The sequence below is a fragment of the Notamacropus eugenii genome, chromosome 6 (genome assembly GCF_028372415.1).
Source record: "Notamacropus eugenii isolate mMacEug1 chromosome 6, mMacEug1.pri_v2, whole genome shotgun sequence".
Classification (NCBI taxonomy): domain Eukaryota; kingdom Metazoa; phylum Chordata; class Mammalia; order Diprotodontia; family Macropodidae; genus Notamacropus; species Notamacropus eugenii.
The window spans coordinates 38,452,676-38,471,308 of NC_092877.1; the positions used below are offsets into that span (position 1 = coordinate 38,452,676).

General features: G+C 40.8%; 1 protein-coding gene and 1 long non-coding RNA gene across 4 annotated transcripts in view; one reads left to right on the forward strand and one right to left on the reverse strand.

Moving 5' to 3' along the window:
- Positions 1-2,172, forward strand: part of INSC (INSC spindle orientation adaptor protein) — a 161,413-nt gene extending 159,241 nt beyond the window's left edge. For all 3 annotated transcript variants that reach the window (XM_072619554.1, XM_072619553.1, XM_072619555.1), the window contains one exon: positions 1,048-2,172. In XM_072619554.1, coding sequence (XP_072475655.1) covers positions 1,048-1,176 — 129 coding nt within the window. In that variant the 3' untranslated portion in view covers positions 1,177-2,172. The remainder of the gene's footprint in view (positions 1-1,047) is intronic.
- LOC140510733 (uncharacterized) lies at positions 993-16,839 on the reverse strand. The gene is made up of 2 exons (XR_011969355.1): positions 16,756-16,839; positions 993-1,143 (listed from the first exon to the last, which is right to left on the reverse strand). It is a non-coding gene; the product is annotated as an uncharacterized lncRNA (long non-coding RNA).
- Between the last annotated feature and the right edge of the window lie 1,794 nt (positions 16,840-18,633).

Sequence of the window (18,633 nt, forward strand, 5' to 3'; positions counted from 1 at the left end):
GTTCTCATTTTAGAGAGGAGCAAACTGAAGCCTGGTGAGATGAAATGCTTCACACAAGGTTTCCCAGCTAGTTGGTGTTAGAAACAGAACCCAAAACCAGGTCTCCTGATTCCGAGGCCAGTGTTCATTCTATGGTGCCAGGGCTGATCATGTCCCTCCTCTGCCTAGGAAACTTTGGTCCCTCCTTATTACTAGAGTGAAATACAGGGCCATCTGTCTGGATCTTAAAGTGCTTTCAGAATTTAGCTCTAATTTAGCTTCCAAACTATTTAGATGTTACTCCTGTTGATATACACTGCATCTTAATAGGACAGACCTATTTCATATTCCCCATTCATGATATCTCACCTCTTATCTCCATACCTTAGCACAGGTTATGCTCCCCCGCAACGGTTCTTCCTTCTCACCTCTGCCTCATAGAATCTCTAGCTTTCTTTAAAGCCCATTTCAAGTGCCTTCTCTTGAAGGTCTTTCCTGATTTCCTGTTCACTTATGGGTGCTCTCCATCCTTCTGAAATAATTTTGGCTTTATTTCTTTGTGACTCCCAATATTTTCAAAGATACTGAAGTGGTTTGCCATTTCCTTCTCTAGGTCATTTTACATATGAAGAAACTGAGGCAAACAGGGTTAAGTGACTTACTCAAGGTCACACAGCTGTGCCACACAGTATCTGAGGCCAGATTTGAATTCAAAATGTCTTTCTGATTCCAGGTCTGATGCTCTATCCACTGTGCCACCTTGCTGCCCTGCCAATTTTGCATTTACTTTGCATATATCTTGTTTTTACTTACTTTTGTACATGCAGATTCCTCCCGGTAGAATACAAACCCCTTGAGAATAAGGGATGTTTTTTTCGTTTTGTCTTTTGTGTTCCCAGTACTGGCACACAGTAGATAAAACAAAAAATACTAATCCCATCTAGCTGGGATAACCCAGGAGTCTTATGGGATGCTTATGGCAATTAGGAGAAATAACCCATCAGAATGGACAGTTAACTGCTAACTCTCTCTCATCAGCCTTGAATTTTTTCTTTCCTTTTCTGTAAGGCTGCCTTACGTACCCTGGCAGCAGTCTGCCCAGAAGGCCTCCCAGACACTGATTTCCAGCAACTCGTCAAGCCACGACTGGTGGACTCTTTCCTCCTGTGTGCGAACATGGAAGAGAGCTTTGTATGAGAAGGGGAGAGGTGGGAGAAGAGGAAGAGAAACCAACCAGCCATCCTCCTATACCACTAGCATCACGGAGCCTCCAATCCCCGCTCCTCCGAAATATACACATGTTCTGTTATAGCCCCCAGCTTACTATTTATACTAAGTTATTATCTGACCAGGAGGACAGTGGGTTAAGTCTAGAGATAACATAAATGCATGCCCATCCTCCCCTCTGGAGCATTTTTTAAAACTTCTATTACTATTTGGATGAAGACATCGAAATGTTTAATAGGGTAAAAAGGACTGTGGATAATTTCACTTTATTCTGCAATTGTGATATTTACAATGTAATCTTGCCACATTTTTTATACTGTAGATCTCAAATATTTTTGCCACCTGGTATTTCGGTAGTTTATTGTACTCTTTCTAAAACTGTAGCCATTGTTTAGACTAAATTAAATACTGAGTGTTCTGGAGGTGGGGGTGTTTGAGGAGGAAATCTCAAATGGAAAATGGAAATTTTGAATTTGAATTTTCTGATTATGGTACATATAAAGTCTTCCATTTCACTTCTCTGGGATCAAGGTCTTGCTTAACCTACAGCTGTGTCATGACAACCTTAGAGTGCATTAGTTTTTGTGGATATGTATATTTTTTCCAGGCAATAGATATATGGATCTCTGAATGATACCTGAAAACCAGTACAGAAATCTATTTTTTCCTTGGGACTTCTAGAATCTTGAGCCAACATTCAGGAGGGGGAAGGAAGCACACTCTCAGGTGTTATTTTAGAGGATCAGATCTCATGCATACATATGGGGTTTGGTGGGATATATGCAAGGTAGCTCATACTGGCTAGCAAGAGCAGATTGTTAAATTTTCAGTGTGATGGTTTTATGGTTCAGAAATCAGCAGACGCTACAACTCAGGTTTTGATTATTATATTGTACATTGTCTAGACTTAGGAAAGCAATGGATAAAATATCAGTTATTTCATATTAAATTGAAAAGTGTTGGAGAGCTAATTGTTAAACATTTGTCTACCCATTGATAAATAAAACTGGAGGAGGAGGAGGACAGTGGCCTGGAAGTGGAACCTTTGACTTTGGGATAGAGGCAGAGAGGTTCATAAAGTTTTTCTCTTTTCTGTGCTCAATTGGTTTCACAAAAATCTCTTTGAACATTGTTTTCCATGTTTTCCAAAGGACTCAGACTAGACATTCTTTAAGCTAGAACATTCTGTGAGTCTATGCTGATCCATCTTTGGCTCTTCATTCAGACTCTGAGGTGGTCTGCCCTCCTATACCTTCTCCCCCGTTTTCTTGCTCTGTTCTGTTAAAAAGTCACTGGATGACCCACAGCTAGAGCTGTTCATATTTTTGCCCAAACTTCACAGCAGAACTTTTCCCAAGTGCAGGAAGATGTCTCTTAAATTCGGATTTTCTGGGTAAGTAGATTAGGTAATCCATTGTATGATTTAATTTCAAAAGCACCAGAAAGGCAGCAAAGCTATCCCCCATGGATGCCTAAAATACCCCCAAAAGAAATGGATTCATTAAGGTGAAGAACTTTCTTTCCAAACATGAACATAGTTGACTTTTCCAGACTGTTTCCTGGTTAGTAGATAGGAGTCATGGGTTCTGGGTCCCTAAATTCAGAATGTCTCCGTCTCCCCCAATCCAGACTCTAGGGTTTTCCCTGGGGGTCTTGGGTGGCCCAGGTGGACCGTCATTGCCACCCTTCTTGGGAATGAAACTGACCTGGAGGCCTCTGTCTACCTGAAGGAGAAAAAACTTGAGAGTTTTTTAAGGCTGGATCAATACTCTCCACCTGAACAGGTCAGGAAAACTTCTGGAACATTTTCAAAGGCTCTCACCCACTTGTGTTTATCTTGTGTGACTCGTGCCTCACTGTCAGCTATAGGACTCCCATTACTGACTTCCGCCTACTCTCCCCACTCCGGGGCTGCATGCTCCTTGGTCAGTACACGTTGATCCCGATCCTACCCTGACTCATTTTAGGAAGCTGACCTTCATTTGTTAGATGCACTAGTTCTCATCACAGGTTTTCTGTGTATCTCCAATCACTGACTGTAATACTCCAAGTGACCCTTTATCACCACCTGCTGGTTAAACTTCACTTGTGAGCAGAGCTAGACCCTAGCTACAGTGCCCAGCACCTTCATTCTAAATGCATCCATCAGATCTGGGTCTTTGGTGATCTGGGAAGCTAGGGTATCATGAGTGTGAGCTCTGGTGAAAACAGTTCACTGCAAAGGGAATAGAACACAAAGAGGGAGGTAAATGGCTTCCAAAACAAGGTCTGGGGACTTTACAGTTTTGTTGGGGGTTAAATCTGCTTATAAGAGATAGAGAAGAGGGTATAAGGTGTCCCAGAGGCTGGAGAACCTGCCCTCAAGACACTGACATTCTATAACAAGAATTCATAAGTTTTGTGTTGTGGATCTCTTTGATGGTCTAGTGAAGCTTATAGATCCATTCCTGGAATAATGTTTTCAAATGTATACAATAAAATATATGAGATAATAATTGTAGAGTGCAGCAGATAGTAAACACCATATAAACGTTAGCTATTATTATTATGAAAAAAGAAACACATAGTTAACATTTATACAGGATTTTAAAGTTTGAAGGTACAAATGTTATCTCCTTTGATTCTCACTATAAGTCTGAGAGGTGGGGGTTATTGTTATCCCCATTTTACAGATGAGAAAACTGAAGGATACAAAAGTTAAGTGACTTTTCCAGGGTCACACAGCTACTAAGTATCTGATGACAGATTTGAACTCACATTTTCCTGATTCCAAGTGAGACATTCTAGCTACTGTGCCATCTAGCTGCTAATAATTATATTGCTATAATACTTTTTTTTTAAAGAAAAGTTTAAGGAATCCCAAATTAAGACTCTCTTTTTTTTGACAACATGTATTGCATCTACACACAGATACATATGTAAGTGTATACAAACACATAAAGTACATGCAAAAAATACAAGATACTCTAGAGCAAAGGCAATAGCAGTTGGAAGGATCATTAATGTCGTCATGTAGGAAGGAAGGATTTATAAAGCAGTTACTATGTTTTGTCACATTGGTGGTAATTTTCCTAAGATTCCCCAAGAGCAGGGTCTTGGGTTTGGAACCACAATCACCCAAGACAATAACAGGTCACTCAATAAACATTTATTAAGCACCTACTATGTGCCAGGCAGTGTACTAAATGCTGGGAACACAAAGAAAGACAAAAGACAGTCCCTGGGTGGAGCCAAGATAGCAGAGTAACAGCATGGACATTCTAGAGTGTTCCCCTGAAGCCCAGTCAAATACTGTAAAAATGACTCTAAACAAATTCTGGAGCTGTAGAACCCACAGAATGATGGAGTGAAGCCAATCTCCAGTCCAAGACAGCCTGGAAGGTGGCTGGGAAATGTTTATCTGCATGTGCTGGGAGTGGAGCACAGTCCAGTGTGGGTGGTGCTGGCACAGAGGGGACCTGAGTAGGCCTTGGAGGGACTAAATCTCTCACACCTGTGGTGGTTTCCAGACTGCATGACCCCAAAACATTGAGTACAAATTGGAAGGTCAGTGGAAAAATTCTGTGGGACCTGTGTAAGAGAGTAGAGTGGTGCTGTCCCAGGGCAGCAGTGAGAGGAGGGGGCAGAGGAACCCACAGCAGGTACAGCAGCAGCAGGGGCAGCTGCAGCCACTATTTCTGGAGCTCTAGGCCCACAGATTGTGGGGGGATTGAACAGCTGACCATATACACCCCACCCATAATGGAAGCAGAGAATACCTTGACAAAGAGCTGAAAATTCAAATAAATGGCTAGGGAAATGAGGAAAAACCGTAAAAAGAATCAGACTATAGAAACTTACTTTGATGACAAGGAAGACCAAAACATGCAAACAGAAGACAAAGTCAAAGCTCCTCTATCCAAAGTCTCCAAGAAAAATATGAATTGGTCTCAGGTCATGGAAGAGCTCAAAAAGGATTTTGAAAATCAAGTAAGAGAAGTAGAGCAAAAATTGGGAAGTGAAATGAGAGTGATGTAAGAAAATCAGTAAAAATGAGTCAATTACTTGCTAAAGGAGACTCCAAAATGCTTTAAAAAAATAGACTAACCCAAATGGCAAAAGAGATCCAAAAAGTCAATGAGAAGAATGTCTTAAAAAAGCAGAATCTGTCAGATGGAAAAGGAGGCCCAAAAGCTCACTGAAGAAAATAATTCCTTAAAGATTAGGACACAGCAGATGGAAGCTAATGACTTTATGAAAAAATCAAGAAATTATAAAATAAAACCAAAGGAATGAAAAAGTAGCAGACAATGTGAAATATCTCATTGGAAAAACAACTGACCTGAAAAATAGATCCAGGAGAGACAATTTAAAAATTATGGGACTACCTGATAGCCATAATCAAAAAAAACCTAAACATCATCTTCCAAAAATTATCAAGGAAAATTGCCCTGATATTCTAGAACCAGAGGGTAAAATAAATATTGAAAGAATTCACCAATTGTCTCCTGAAAGAGATCCCAAAAGGAAAACTCCTAGGAATATTGTAGCCAAATTTCATAGCTCCCAGGTCAAGAAGAAAATATTGCAAACAGTCAGCACAAAGAAATTTGAATATTGTGGAAATACAATCAGGATAACACAAGATCTAGCAACTTCTACATTAAGGCATCAGAGGGCTTGGAATATGATATTCCAGAAGACAAAAGAGGTAGGATTAAAACCAAAAATCACCTACCCGGCAAAACTTAGTATAATACTTCAGGAGAAAAAAAATGGTCATTCAATGACCAAAGATGGACAATTCAACTTTCAAGCACTCTTGATGAAAAGACCAGAATTGAATAGAAAATTTGACTTTCAAATACAAGAATCAAGAGAAGTATGAAAAGGTAAACAGGAAAGAGATATCGGACTTACTAAAGTTGAACTGTTTACATTTTTACATGGAAAGACAATATTTATAACTCTTGAGACTTTTCTCAGTACTAGGGTAGTTGGAGGGATTACATATATATGTATATAGACAGAGGGCACAGGGTGAGGAAGGGATGATATCTAAGCAAAATAAAATTAAGGGGTGAGAGGAATATATTTGGAGGAGAAAGGGAGAAATAGAATGGGGCAAATTATCTCTCACATAAAAGAGGCAAGGAAAAGCTTTTCCAATGGAGAGAAAGAGGGGGAAGGTGAGAGGGAAAAAGTGAAGCTTGCTTTCATCACATTTGGCTTAAGGAGGGAATAACATGCACACTCAATTTGATATGAAAATCTATCTTACACTACAGGAAAGTAGGAGAGAAGAGGAGAAGCAGGGTATGGGGGGATGATAGAAGGGAGGGCAAATGACAGGAAGGGGGTAATTAGAAGTAAACACTTTTGAGGAGGGATAGGGTCAAAAGAGAGAATACAATAAATAGGAGGCAGGGTAGGATGGAGGGAAATATAGTTAGTCTTTCACAACATGACTTTTATGGAAGTGCTCTGCATAACTACACATGTATAACCTATATTGAATTGCTTGCCTTCTCAGTAGGGATGAGTAGGGAGGGAGAAAGGGAGAGAAGCTGGAACTCAAAAGTGTTAAAAACGAATGTTAAGAATTGTTTTTACATGCAGCTTGGAAATAAGATATACAGGCAATGGGGTATAGACATTTATCTTTCCCTACAAGAAAATAGAGAAGAAGGGAATGAGAGAAGGGAGAGGTGTGATAGAAGGTAGGGCACATTGGGGGAAGGGATAATCAGAATGCACAGTGTCTTGGGGTGGGTGGAGGGGAGAGATGGTGAGAAAATTTGGAACTCAAAATCTTGTGGAAATGTATGTTGAAAACTAAAAATAAATAAATTAATTTAAAAAGACAGTCCCTGCCCATGAAAAAATCACAGTCTAATGGAGGAGACAACATACAAACAGCTATGTACAAGCAAGTTATATACAGGATAAAAAGGAAATAGTAAATAGAGTGGAAAGCACTAGAATTAAGAGGGATTGGGAAAAGCTTCATGCAGAAGTTTCTTGGTGCTTATTGAAGGGTGCCCCTGAGGCTATGTTGACCCTTTTCTTGGGGTTGAACTTCCAGGATAAAAAGGAGTGAGCCTAGAAATTCTGGTTCTCTCTCCCTCTCCCTCTCTTTCTCCCTCTCTTTCTCCTTCTCCCTTCCTCTCTATCTCTCCTCCCTCTCCTCCCTCTCCCTCCCTCGTTCTCTCCTCCTCTCCTCTCCCTCCCTTGCTCCCTCCCCCTCTCTTCTTGTCTCCTCTAGTCTCCTCTCATCTCGTCTCTTCTCCTTTCCTCTGCTCTCCTCTTCTCTATCTCTCTCTCCCCCTCCCTCCCTCCCTTCTCTTTCTTCTCTCTCAATCTCTCATTCTTTCTCTCCCGCTCTCCTCTCTATCATGCCACCTGTCAAAAGGATATAAATTTAGCAGGAGATAATGTCAGCCAATTATTTTTAAGCCATGTGACGACTTCTAAAGCCAGGTCTAAAGTAGCAGGCAGAGTGGCATCCTCTAAATGGGAGGTCAGCGAAGTCACAGGGAGCATGGCGAATTCCAGAGCCCTTTGGGTTTTCTGCTCCCAGCTGGGAAAGGCTGGGGGCGGCAGACAGATGTGTCTGCTTGTAAGAAGTCAGTTCATTTTTCAAATGTAAAGGTAAGAAATGTAAGATGTGATAGAGAACAGAAGGCGAAGATCTAAGAAGCCCATTCAAAAGAGTGAGAGCAAAAATGACGCCTATTCTCCCATTGTGAGATCCTCTGATAGAAGACATTGTCTTCTGGGAAGCTATCTCGTCTTGTCTAGAGCTATATTAAACCAAACTATAATTACCATCATTTTTAACAATATCTCTTTGTAACACTCAAAATATGTGGCATGAAGAGATGGTGTTCCATGGATAGGAAGCTATGTTAACAAGCAAAAGAAGAGGTGGAAGAAAAGGAAATTGAAAACAGGAGAGGGGACTCAAGCAAAAGACATGAAAGTTTTTGCTGACCCTGCCTGCAACTCCCCTCCCACCTCAAATCAAGGTTATTATGAAAGAAACTTTGCAAGGACAAACTTTGACAGAGGAATGAAAAGATGCCATCAAACCTAGGGTGAATATTGACGGCTTCATTTCTTCCATGGGTCAGTTGAATCAGATTAAGGATGTGGATGAATAATTCAACCTCCACCCACCCTCCCCAATTCAATGAAAGTATTATTGAGCACCAGGGTCTGCTAGACGCTGTGCTAGGCACAGTGGGGCTTCAGAGACAAGAATGAAACAGTTACCTTCAAGAAGCTTACTAAATGTTACGAGATGGGGTGTGTGTGTGTGTGTGTGTGTGTGTGTGTGTGTGTGTGTGTGTGTGTGTGGTACTGGAGTGGCTATGACCTACAACACAGATAAATAAATACAAAGGAATTTGAAGAGGGACAGAAGTCTGACAACTTGACAAAGGGAATGAGGAAGAACCTTGTGTAAGAGGCAGCATCTAAGTTGAGCTTTGAAGGAAGTTAGGATTCCTCAGGGACATAAGTGAGAAGGAAGAGCATTCCAGGCATGGGAGATCCAGTATGCAAAGGTAGCGATGGTAAGAGAGAGAATGTTGGGTATGTGGGACTATTACCAAATCCACTTGATTGAAATGAAAGTGAGGGAAGATAACAATAAAAACTGATGGAGATGTGAGTGGATGGTTAAAAAGACAGAATGAAAAGTTTATATTGTATTGTGAAACAATAGGAAGCCAATGGAGATTGTTGAATGTCCTTGTGTGAGTGATGAGAACTGCTGCTGGTTGACTTGGTCAAAACTGTGTGAATTGGTGAAGGAAGAGCCTGGAAATAGGGAGGCTACTCACAAGGTTATTGCAATTGTTCAAAAAGGAGATGATGAGATTCTGAACTAGAGGAGAGGTTGTATGAGTATAGAGAGGGGGAGGGAAGGGAGAGATTTTGTGGAAGTAGAACTGACAGTATTTGGTAATTGATCAAATGTGGGGTGTGGGGATGAGGAAGAGGGAAGAGTCAAGATTGTGAATTTGGGTGACTGAAAGAAGGATGGACCCTTAACAGAAACAGAGAAGTTTGGAGGAGGTATGAATTTGGGGAAAAATAGAATGGATCTTGAGGTGCCTATAGGACATCCAGGTAGATGGATATTCAGTGGACAGTTGGTAATGTGGTACGGGAGTGTAGGGGATAAATTAAGCCTGAACATGTATATTTGTGAATCATCTGTATGGAGATGACACTTCAATCCTTGGGAGCCAACGGGATCCCCACTGGAGGTAGTATAAGGCAGAATTTCTTAATTTTTTTGAACTAGTGTTGCCTTGGGCAGCCTGGTGAAGTCTATAGATGTTGCCTCTCAGATTAATGTTTTTCAGTGTGTAGAATACATAAAATGAACAAGTCAATCAATTATATTGAAATATAATTATCACAATATTTTTTAAAAAAGAGTTCATGAACGCCAGGTTAAGAATCCCTAGTCAAGTCAATGAGTATTTATTAAGTACTTACTATGTGCTAGGCATATGTCAAACACTGGGTGAATGAAGAAAGGGAAAAATAGTCTTCTTTCTCAAGGAACTCATAGTCCATTGGGGAGACGTCATGTGACTATGTACTAAAAGAGAGAGGAGGGTTTTAGTCCACATGGCTGAGAACTACACAGTTAGTGATGGGAGAGGGGCAATGTCCCTGCAGTGGAGACTGGCCAGACAAGTACATGGAGAACTGGAAGAGCGTAGTGCCATGGAAACCAAAGAAGGACTGCTGGAACATATACACACACAGACACACATACACACACATTGCAGAGAAAATAAAAGATCTCCTATCTTCCATCCCTGTATCCAACCATACACTAACTGCTATACTGTTTCTCCATTCTTTGTGACAGGGAGAGATAGATAGATAGATAGATAGATAGATAGATAGATAGATAGAGAGACACAGAGAGACAGAGAGAGACAGAGACAGAGACAGAGAGAGAGACAGAGAGAGAAAGAGAGAGAGAGACAGAACGAGAAACAGAAGAGGGAGGAGGAGAAGAGGGATGGGGAAGAAAGGAGGGAGAGAAGGGAGTGAGGGGGAGAGGAGAAAGAGCAAGGAAACAGAGGGAAAGCAAACAAGAGTGAGGGAGAAAATGAGAAAGGCAGAATAGAGTGATATTAACTTCCAAAGGAAATCACAGAAATCAGGGTAGCTCTGAAGACACTGAGTGGGATAGACTTAGTGAAGACTCCTCAGATTGTAATTTTTCTCCCAGGGGTGAGGTAAGGCCTAAAGGCTCAAGGTTACAATATTTTTAGAATAGAATAGTTCCATATAAGGATATAAAACTGTGTAGTGTATTAGGGTCTCAATGATTGGACAAAACTTACATAATTCCTCGATGTCTTCATTTCAAAAGGGATTGGTTAGATTTCGTGTCTAGAATGTAAGACCATATTCTCAGCTAATGAGGATAATGGTCAGTGGGGGGAGGAGGGACTTGAGTTAGGGTCTATATAAATCACTGTCCTGTTCTTTGTCTTCGGCTTTCTTACTCCTACAGGTAAGCCCCGCTTCTTGAGAATCGAATAAATCACTTTTCTGTCATCACTTTGAGAGGCCTCTGAGTAATTGATTTATGTAGGGACCTGAGCCATCCCACACAACACTATTTAAAACTATTTAAAAGCAGGCTTTCTTCATGTTGTTTCTACAAAGTTTGCTGGGGCTCGTACAGTCTATGTCTTCTATCTTATTAGCAGTCCAGACCCAATATGGCCCATGCTCATTGCTTGTCCCCCTTAGTGCAGTGACTGAGTCACCTATGACTAAAACTTGTTATCCTGAGTTCTCTCACCTTCATTTCCCTTCCTTACACCACTGCAGAACAGTACTAGCTGAAATTTCTAAAGAGCTCATTCAATCTAGTAAAAGTGCTGTATGTATATGATTTCAGTGGGTTCTCTCCAAAGCATTTTGAGGTAGCTACTATGAGCATCGATAATAGTAGCTACCATTTATATAGCACTTTGTGGTTTGCAAAACATTTAGTGTGTATGCTTTTGTTTGATCCTTCCTTTACCCTTTGAGTTAGGTGCAATTATTATCATCCCCATTTTACAGAAGGAGAAAACTGAGGCTTCAGCAATCTTAAGTGACTTTCCAGGATCAAAGTGCTAATGTATCTGAGGTTGGATTCAAATACAAGTAGTAAATTTGATCATAAATTTAGTCCTCTACCTTCTTGGCCCCTTGTTATTCTTATTTTACAGGTGAGGAAGTCAAGGCTCAATAACCTTAAGTGGCTGGCTCACAGTTCAACTAGGACTGAAGACTCAGATTTAGATCTATGTGATCAGTAAGAGGATGGGAAGACAAGTTGAATACAATCATAGGGCTTGACTCTCACACAGCCACTCCTACTCTTATTTTCCCCTCTATCTTCTGTGCAGACTTTTAAATTTCCCCCTTCTGAGTCCCTTATTTATAACTTCTACAGTAGCTCTGGAAGTATCCTGCCACTACCCCTTGGCATCTAGCTTACTAGCTCTGCACTTGGGGGCAGATACCAGTGAGTATGAATCCTGCTACCCCCTTTCTCATTTTGGGCAGGGCAGAGTGAGTCACACAGTATGAGTCAGCATGGATGGATTGTGTTGTGGATCCCACGTCTCATTTCTTTAGCTTTCTGCCATCTTCCAGACAACTTATGGTGGGGTCACCACCATTCTTATAGTCATCCAGATTCTCAAAACATCAGTGTTATCATCAGCCCTTTACTTTTCCCTCATTCCACATCCACTTATCCAATCAATTACCAAATCTTGTCAGTTTTACCTTTATATTTCCCAATTTGTCTCCTTTTAAAAATAAGTTGTCATTGAAGCCTTTCATTTTTATACATCATTATAGTTTTCCTCAGTATCCCTCTCCCTTCCAGAGGACCACCCTACTACTAGGATTACTAACCAACTGCTAACAAATAGTAAAGACAAAAAAAGAAAGAGGAAATATAATCAGTACAACATAATGATCCACTGAAAAAGTCTGAAAATGTGTAATGTGTAATACCTGTGAGCCTCCTACATCCTTGAAGAAATGGGTTGGGATATCTTATATTTTTTCCTCTAAGTCACATTGGATATTTATATTTTTGTTGCATTTACCTTTGATTTTTTGGGGAGAATGATCGTTCTTTTCATTTACATTGTTGTAGGCAATGTGTATATTATGTTCTTGGCTCTGCTTATTTCATCCTGCATCAGTTTCTATAGATCTTTCCATGCTTCTCCATGTTCATCATATACACATTTCTTACAGCACTGTAGTATTCCATTCCATTTATGTACCACAGTATGTTTAGCCATTCCCCGATTGATGAACATCTATTTTGTTTCCAATTCTTTGCTATCACAAAAAATGCTGCCATAAATATTTCAGTGTATATGGTGACTTTCTTATGAATGACTTCCTTGGGATATGAGCCCAGGAATGAGATCTCTGAAGCAAGGGTATAAATATTTTAATTACTTTGTTTGAATAATTTTAAATTACTTTCCAAAGTGGTTGCACCAAACCACAGCTCCACCAACCATTAGTGTGTCTATAATCTTACAAACCCTACAACATTGACTATGGCCATTTTTATTATCTTTGCCAATTTTCAGTGTGAAGTGAAATCTTAAGATTGCTTTGATTTGTATTTCTTTTCTTATTAAGAATGTTCCTTTATGTGTTTTCTAATACTTTTAGCTCTTCTTTTGTGAAACATTTGTACATGTCCTTTGGTCATTTAACTATTAGAGAACAGTTATCAGTCATGTACATATTTTTTAGTTGTTTATATATCTTGGATACTAGGCCTTTATTGGAGAAATTTGATACAAATATTTTTCCCAATTTGACCACTTCCCTTTTTATTCTAGGTACATTAATTTTGTGTGTTTTTCAGTTTCATTTGATCAGTTATTTACCTTATCTTTCACAATTGCTTCTGTTCCTTATTTAGTTTAAAATACATCTCCCATCCATAATTGTGAGAAGTAGGTGAGTTGCTTGTCTTCTAATGTTTTATAGTATAAGCTTTAATACTAAGATCATATATCCATTTGGTGATTTTCCTGAAGTACAAGCCTGACCATGTTGCTCTAATCACAATTCTTACCCTATAGGGACTGTCATGAGTTAATATGAGGTAACTTCTGTAAAGCACTTAGTAAATTTCAGTGCAATAAAAAGGTTAGCTATTATTATTATTTTTTCCTTTTGTTTCTTCATATGTAGTATAGGCAGAAACTTAACCACCAACCACAAAACTGCCTTTGGGGGATGTGTTAAAAATATTGAGATGAATAGATTTAATCTTTCTAACATAAAATAAGACACATTGCACTCTATTATATATTTTTTATTTCTATGTGTTTTTTGCATACTATATGTAGATTTTTTAAAAGAAGTTTCCTCTCTGAGGCTGAGGCAGATAAGGGGAGGAAACAGAATGTTACCAACACCAGAGTACAGAGTGGAAGAAAAAGGCTTTGAATGGAGAATTCGTGGCTATGAAAATAATGGAGAAAGGCAAGACAGATGCAGCTCTTTGACCTTCTTTGATCACAAGGGCAAACTTTCCCGTTGATTCTTTTCTTTGACCCATTTGGGAATTTTGCCTCATGGGTTAGGGGTGTCACTTATCAGAGATGCCAGACCAGGGTCAAAAGGTCTTTAAGTTTCAGTATATGAATAGGAGCAAGATTCTCCATAATGGATGAGCTTATTCAACCATGCCCTGGAAATTAGGCTTAGAGGAGCAGCGACAAAAATGGCATCCCCCCAAAAAAGCTTTCCACTGAGGTTTGTTGAATTAGTCAAATTATATTCTTTGAGTTGCCACCAACTCTCCGTAAACCCTTAGTTCTGCGTGGGAGAATCTTTGCCCACTCTGGTAAGCCATGAAGGCTGTGTTGGACTCTCATAGTGGAAGGTGCTGCTGTCCCGTAGCTGGTGCCTCTGGGTGGTGACTGCTGTCAGCCTAAACGTGGAGCCTGGCCTTTATAAATGCCCCTCCCCCATGCCACCCTACTCCCTCAGTTCTCACCACACATTTACCAGGGAACTGTCTTTTAAATAGCCAGTGGTCATTTTCACTTCCTCCAAAAACTTCTGCAGGGCCTCTATCTCCCTGTCCAGTTCATAGCATCGGATCTTGGCTACCTTCTCGTACACTCTGATCTGGTTGGCTACCTTTGATTCTTCAGCTTGGTTCACCACCCGGGCCAGCCTCAAGGATGGTGTGTCATCAATTCTGGTTATAAGGAGTGGCTTGATTCTTACGTGGCTCATACTGGCCTCTACCTTCAAGAACCCTTACTTGGGAACAAGTCACAAGCAAGAGGCTCCTCAACCCTTCAGGTTTCACCCTTCTTGGGCTGTGGGAACTGATGACCTCTGGAGTCTTTGTTTATTACAGCTAGGTATTAATTAACTGTTTCTGGCAGATCTGAGTGCTCACACAACTTCCCTGCTGAACAGATCTGGAAAATAATCACTTGAATTTTTAACTCTAAATTTGAAAATAGATTTCCAATTAGAAAGTAATTAAGGAAGAACTGGAGCGTCTCTCTCAATGTTCCATGAGCAGGTCTCAGAGAAGCTTCACTCCTCAGAGAAATCAGGGGTCCCTTGTCTTAAGCTCAGGCTCCTCTTGTCGGGATCCAGGCAGAGGTTGGCCAAGTCAGCTGTGGTAGTGAAGACCAAAAGTCAAGGGACTTTTCTTCCTACTGTTGAAAGTAGGGGACCTGGTCCAAATGGTCCCTCTCTGATTTGCTCTCTCAATGTCCTGTTGGAGAAGGCTCAGAACATCTCTGTAATCCTAGGACTTTCTCAATTCACACCCAAACACATCCTTAGAAACAGTCCTGAATGGAAAGGATCCTTCCTTGACTCAGCGCCTCCAGGAGCCCAGTGACTTGAGGATTAGAATCCTGTAACTATTGAATCCCATGGAAGCAGAGAATCACAGAATCTTACAGTCCTTAGAGACCACCAATGCAGCTCTGTTTCTTAAGTGGTGGGCAGTGGGCAGCTAAGTGGCATAGGAGATAGCGCACAAGACTTGGAGTCAGGAAGACTTATCTTCCTGAGTTAAAATCCTGCCATAGACACTTACTAGCTGTGTGACCCCAGGCAACTCACTTAACCCTGTTTGCCTCAGTTTCCTCATTTGTAATATGACATAGAGAAGGAAATAGCAACACACTCCAGAACTTTTGCCAAGAAAACTCCAAATGGAGTCATGGAGAGTTACATACAATTGAAAATTATAACAAAAACTAAAATTCTAATATAGTCAAAATTACCCTGAGAAAAACTTAAAATTGCCTATAAAGTGCAGTTGGGCATTTGCCATTCTCTCAGTAGGTCTCAGTTCTCAAGTGCTTCTCATAGTGTAAGCTTTTCATCTCAGGGAGCAACAGTGGGAGCTAGCAAGGGATGAGGGTCTCCAGGAAGGCAGATAGAACTGAGATGGACATGAACCATGGGAACTAGTGTAAATGTTATTTTTCACCTTACTTAACTAAAGTCTTACTCAAGAGACAAGTTGAATTGGAGCTTCTATTTAAACAGAAGAAAACAAAAGCAAAGAGAAATTGATCTTGCAGAAACTCCAGTGACTAATAGGAGTTTGCTGATGTTGTAGGTGATTCACATGCAAATGAGATGGTGATGTTATAGAGTATCTTATTACTGCTTACCTCTTTCTTTTCCCTGCTCCCCCTATGAAGCAAGAAAAGGTACAAAGAATGCAAAGGGCACTCGACATGTGCCTTCTAGCTGACCTGGAGGTCTAGGAGGACCATCCAAGGATCTTCCTCTGAGGAACTCTAATTGAGTAAGAAGACTGAATGGACCATGACAAAGAAAGTCTAAAATCACCTTCCTTGCTGTGAGATGCTCACATGAGAGCCACCTGAGGACTGAGACCTGGTGATGGAGCAGCTAATTCAAATTTCCCATCTCATATACAATCCAGGACTTTTTGGATAGAGTGGATTTGGAGTCAGGAAGGCAGGTCTAATTTTAAATCCAGCCCGAGGCACTTTCAAGCTATGACCCTGGGCAAGTCTCTTCTTGTAAATGTCTTCATAGTCCTTGGAGCACCATGTAAATATGATTACTATTGTTATGCATTCCCACATTAAGTGGGATAGAGACATAGACTGAATCTCTTTGCTCTGTTTCAGTCCTTCCTTCTTTCTTCCTTCTGTCCCCCTTATTTCCCTTCCCCTTCCTTCTTTACCTCTTTCCCTCCTTCCCTTCTTTCCTCCTTCCCTCCTTCCCTCCCTCCCTCCCTCCCTCCCTCCCTCCTTCCTTCCTTCCTTCCTTCCTTCCTTCCTTCCTTCCTTCCTTCCTTCCTTCCTTCCTTCCTTCCTTCTTTCCTTTCCTTTCTTTACTTCCTTCCTTCTATTTGCTTGCCTTCTGAGTTCACAGAGAAGAAATGAATGGGAACTGGGGCAGGGAAGGTTTTAACTCAACAGAAACAAAAAGTTCCCAGTAATTAGAGCTGTCAAAAAGACCCCAGCTTGCCTTAAGAGCCAGTGGACTCCCCATCACTGCTGGTATTCAAAGATCTACTGGATGGCGACTTGTCAGGGATGCTGTGGAGGAGATTCCTAGTTAGGTATGGGTCAAACTCATTGTGCTCTCAGGGTGCAGTGGGGAGGTGGGGAGGAGTTGGATTATTAGGTCACAACTTTTTCATAATGAGAAGGGATTTTAATGGAGAAGACTTTGTTTAAGCAGCCAAAACTGCCTTTTTCATTTTAGTCACACCTAAGAAGCTGTGCTGACATCTACTGGCCTCTTTGAATTCTGTAGTTGGTCTTAAATCAGGAACCACAGTCCCTGAACAGGTCAGTATGTGAAGACTCATTCCCTAGATGCTTAGAGATCATCCATTCCAACTTTCTTATTTTACAGAAAGGGAAACTGAGGTCCAAAACTGTCTTTCCTCTGTACCTCTGTTTGCTTGTTCTCTTTACTTTTCTTTATTTGGTAGATTAAAAATCAGCCATATGATTCAATAGTGTTTCAGCAGCAAAAACCAACCAATGAACCAACCACACAAATAACACCTCCCCCCACCCCAACAAAGAACAACAAAAACAATTCAATCTTACGCTGCATTAAAAGAGATCAAGTGCCCAGAATGAGGCAGGTGATAACCCTGTTATATACTGTCTTGGTCAGACCACATGTTGAGTATTAGCCAAGGTCTCCCAGTGCATCCTGGGCCATCTCCAGTCATCTTGATGAATATCTGGCCACTGGATTCAGATGGCTCTGGAGGAGAAGTGAGGCTGGTGACCTGCACAGCCCTCCCTCACTCAAAACAAAGTCAAGTGCAAGTCATGGCATCATTTCTCTGATGGCGTGGTCTTCTTCAGCAATTAAGGATGAACACAATAATTTTGACTATGCATTTCAGGAATGATATGATACATAGAAATTTATTAAGCACCAACTATGTACTAGGGACTGTGCTGGGGAAACAAATAAGAAAAAGAAAAGTCCTTGTACCTTAAGAAGCTTGCATTCTAATGGGGGAAGACAAAACACAAGAGGAAGATGGAAAGGGATGTGTGTGTGTGTGTGTGTGTGTGTGTATGTATGTATGTATGTGTGTGTGTATGTGCACGCGTGCACATGTGTAAATGCTAGAGGGTTCCTCACATGGGGACATTATGAAGATGATGGTGGAGTTAAAACCAAGCAGAGGAACTGGTGGCAAATAAAAACATTTGAGTCTGGAGAATGTCTAGAGAACATGGTGAGGGACCTGGAGATTACTCTAGCCTTTATGAGAATCATTTAAGCCAAATGGGGATGTTTGTTCTGAAGAGGAGAAGATTCAGGAGCCATATTACTCTGAACTCAATAGATCCTTTATCTGGCACATTTAAAGAAAAGCCGTGGCTAAACTTGAGATCCCCAAGCGAGTAGAGAGAGGGAGAAAGGGCACTATCTGTAATTTTAATGAAAGATCTGTCCCACCCATTAATAGGCCTCAGGTGGAGCCCATTAAGGGAAGCTTGATTAGGGGATGCTTGTTTTGTAGGAAGGCCCACACCTTTTGTTAATTGTTAATGAGGCATTGGGTCACAAAGGTTGAGATGCCCTCCACTTCTGAAAAGTCTATATATACTCTGAGGTGAGGTTTTGCTTTGTGGCTTGCTCTTTGAAAGAAGGTTCCTGTGCCAGATGAGACTCTGGGTAGCCCTTAAGGAGTTCTCCCCTCGCCCCCCCACCCCCCCCAGCCAGCTTTGAAAACCCAGATATTGGTGCTTCTCTCTCTGGTAACTATGTATGTATATAATGGTCAGAGAGTTGGATCTGTCTGTTGATCTGTGATATATTTATTTCTTATGAATAGACAGAAGCCCTGTTGATTTTTGTTTCTCTTCT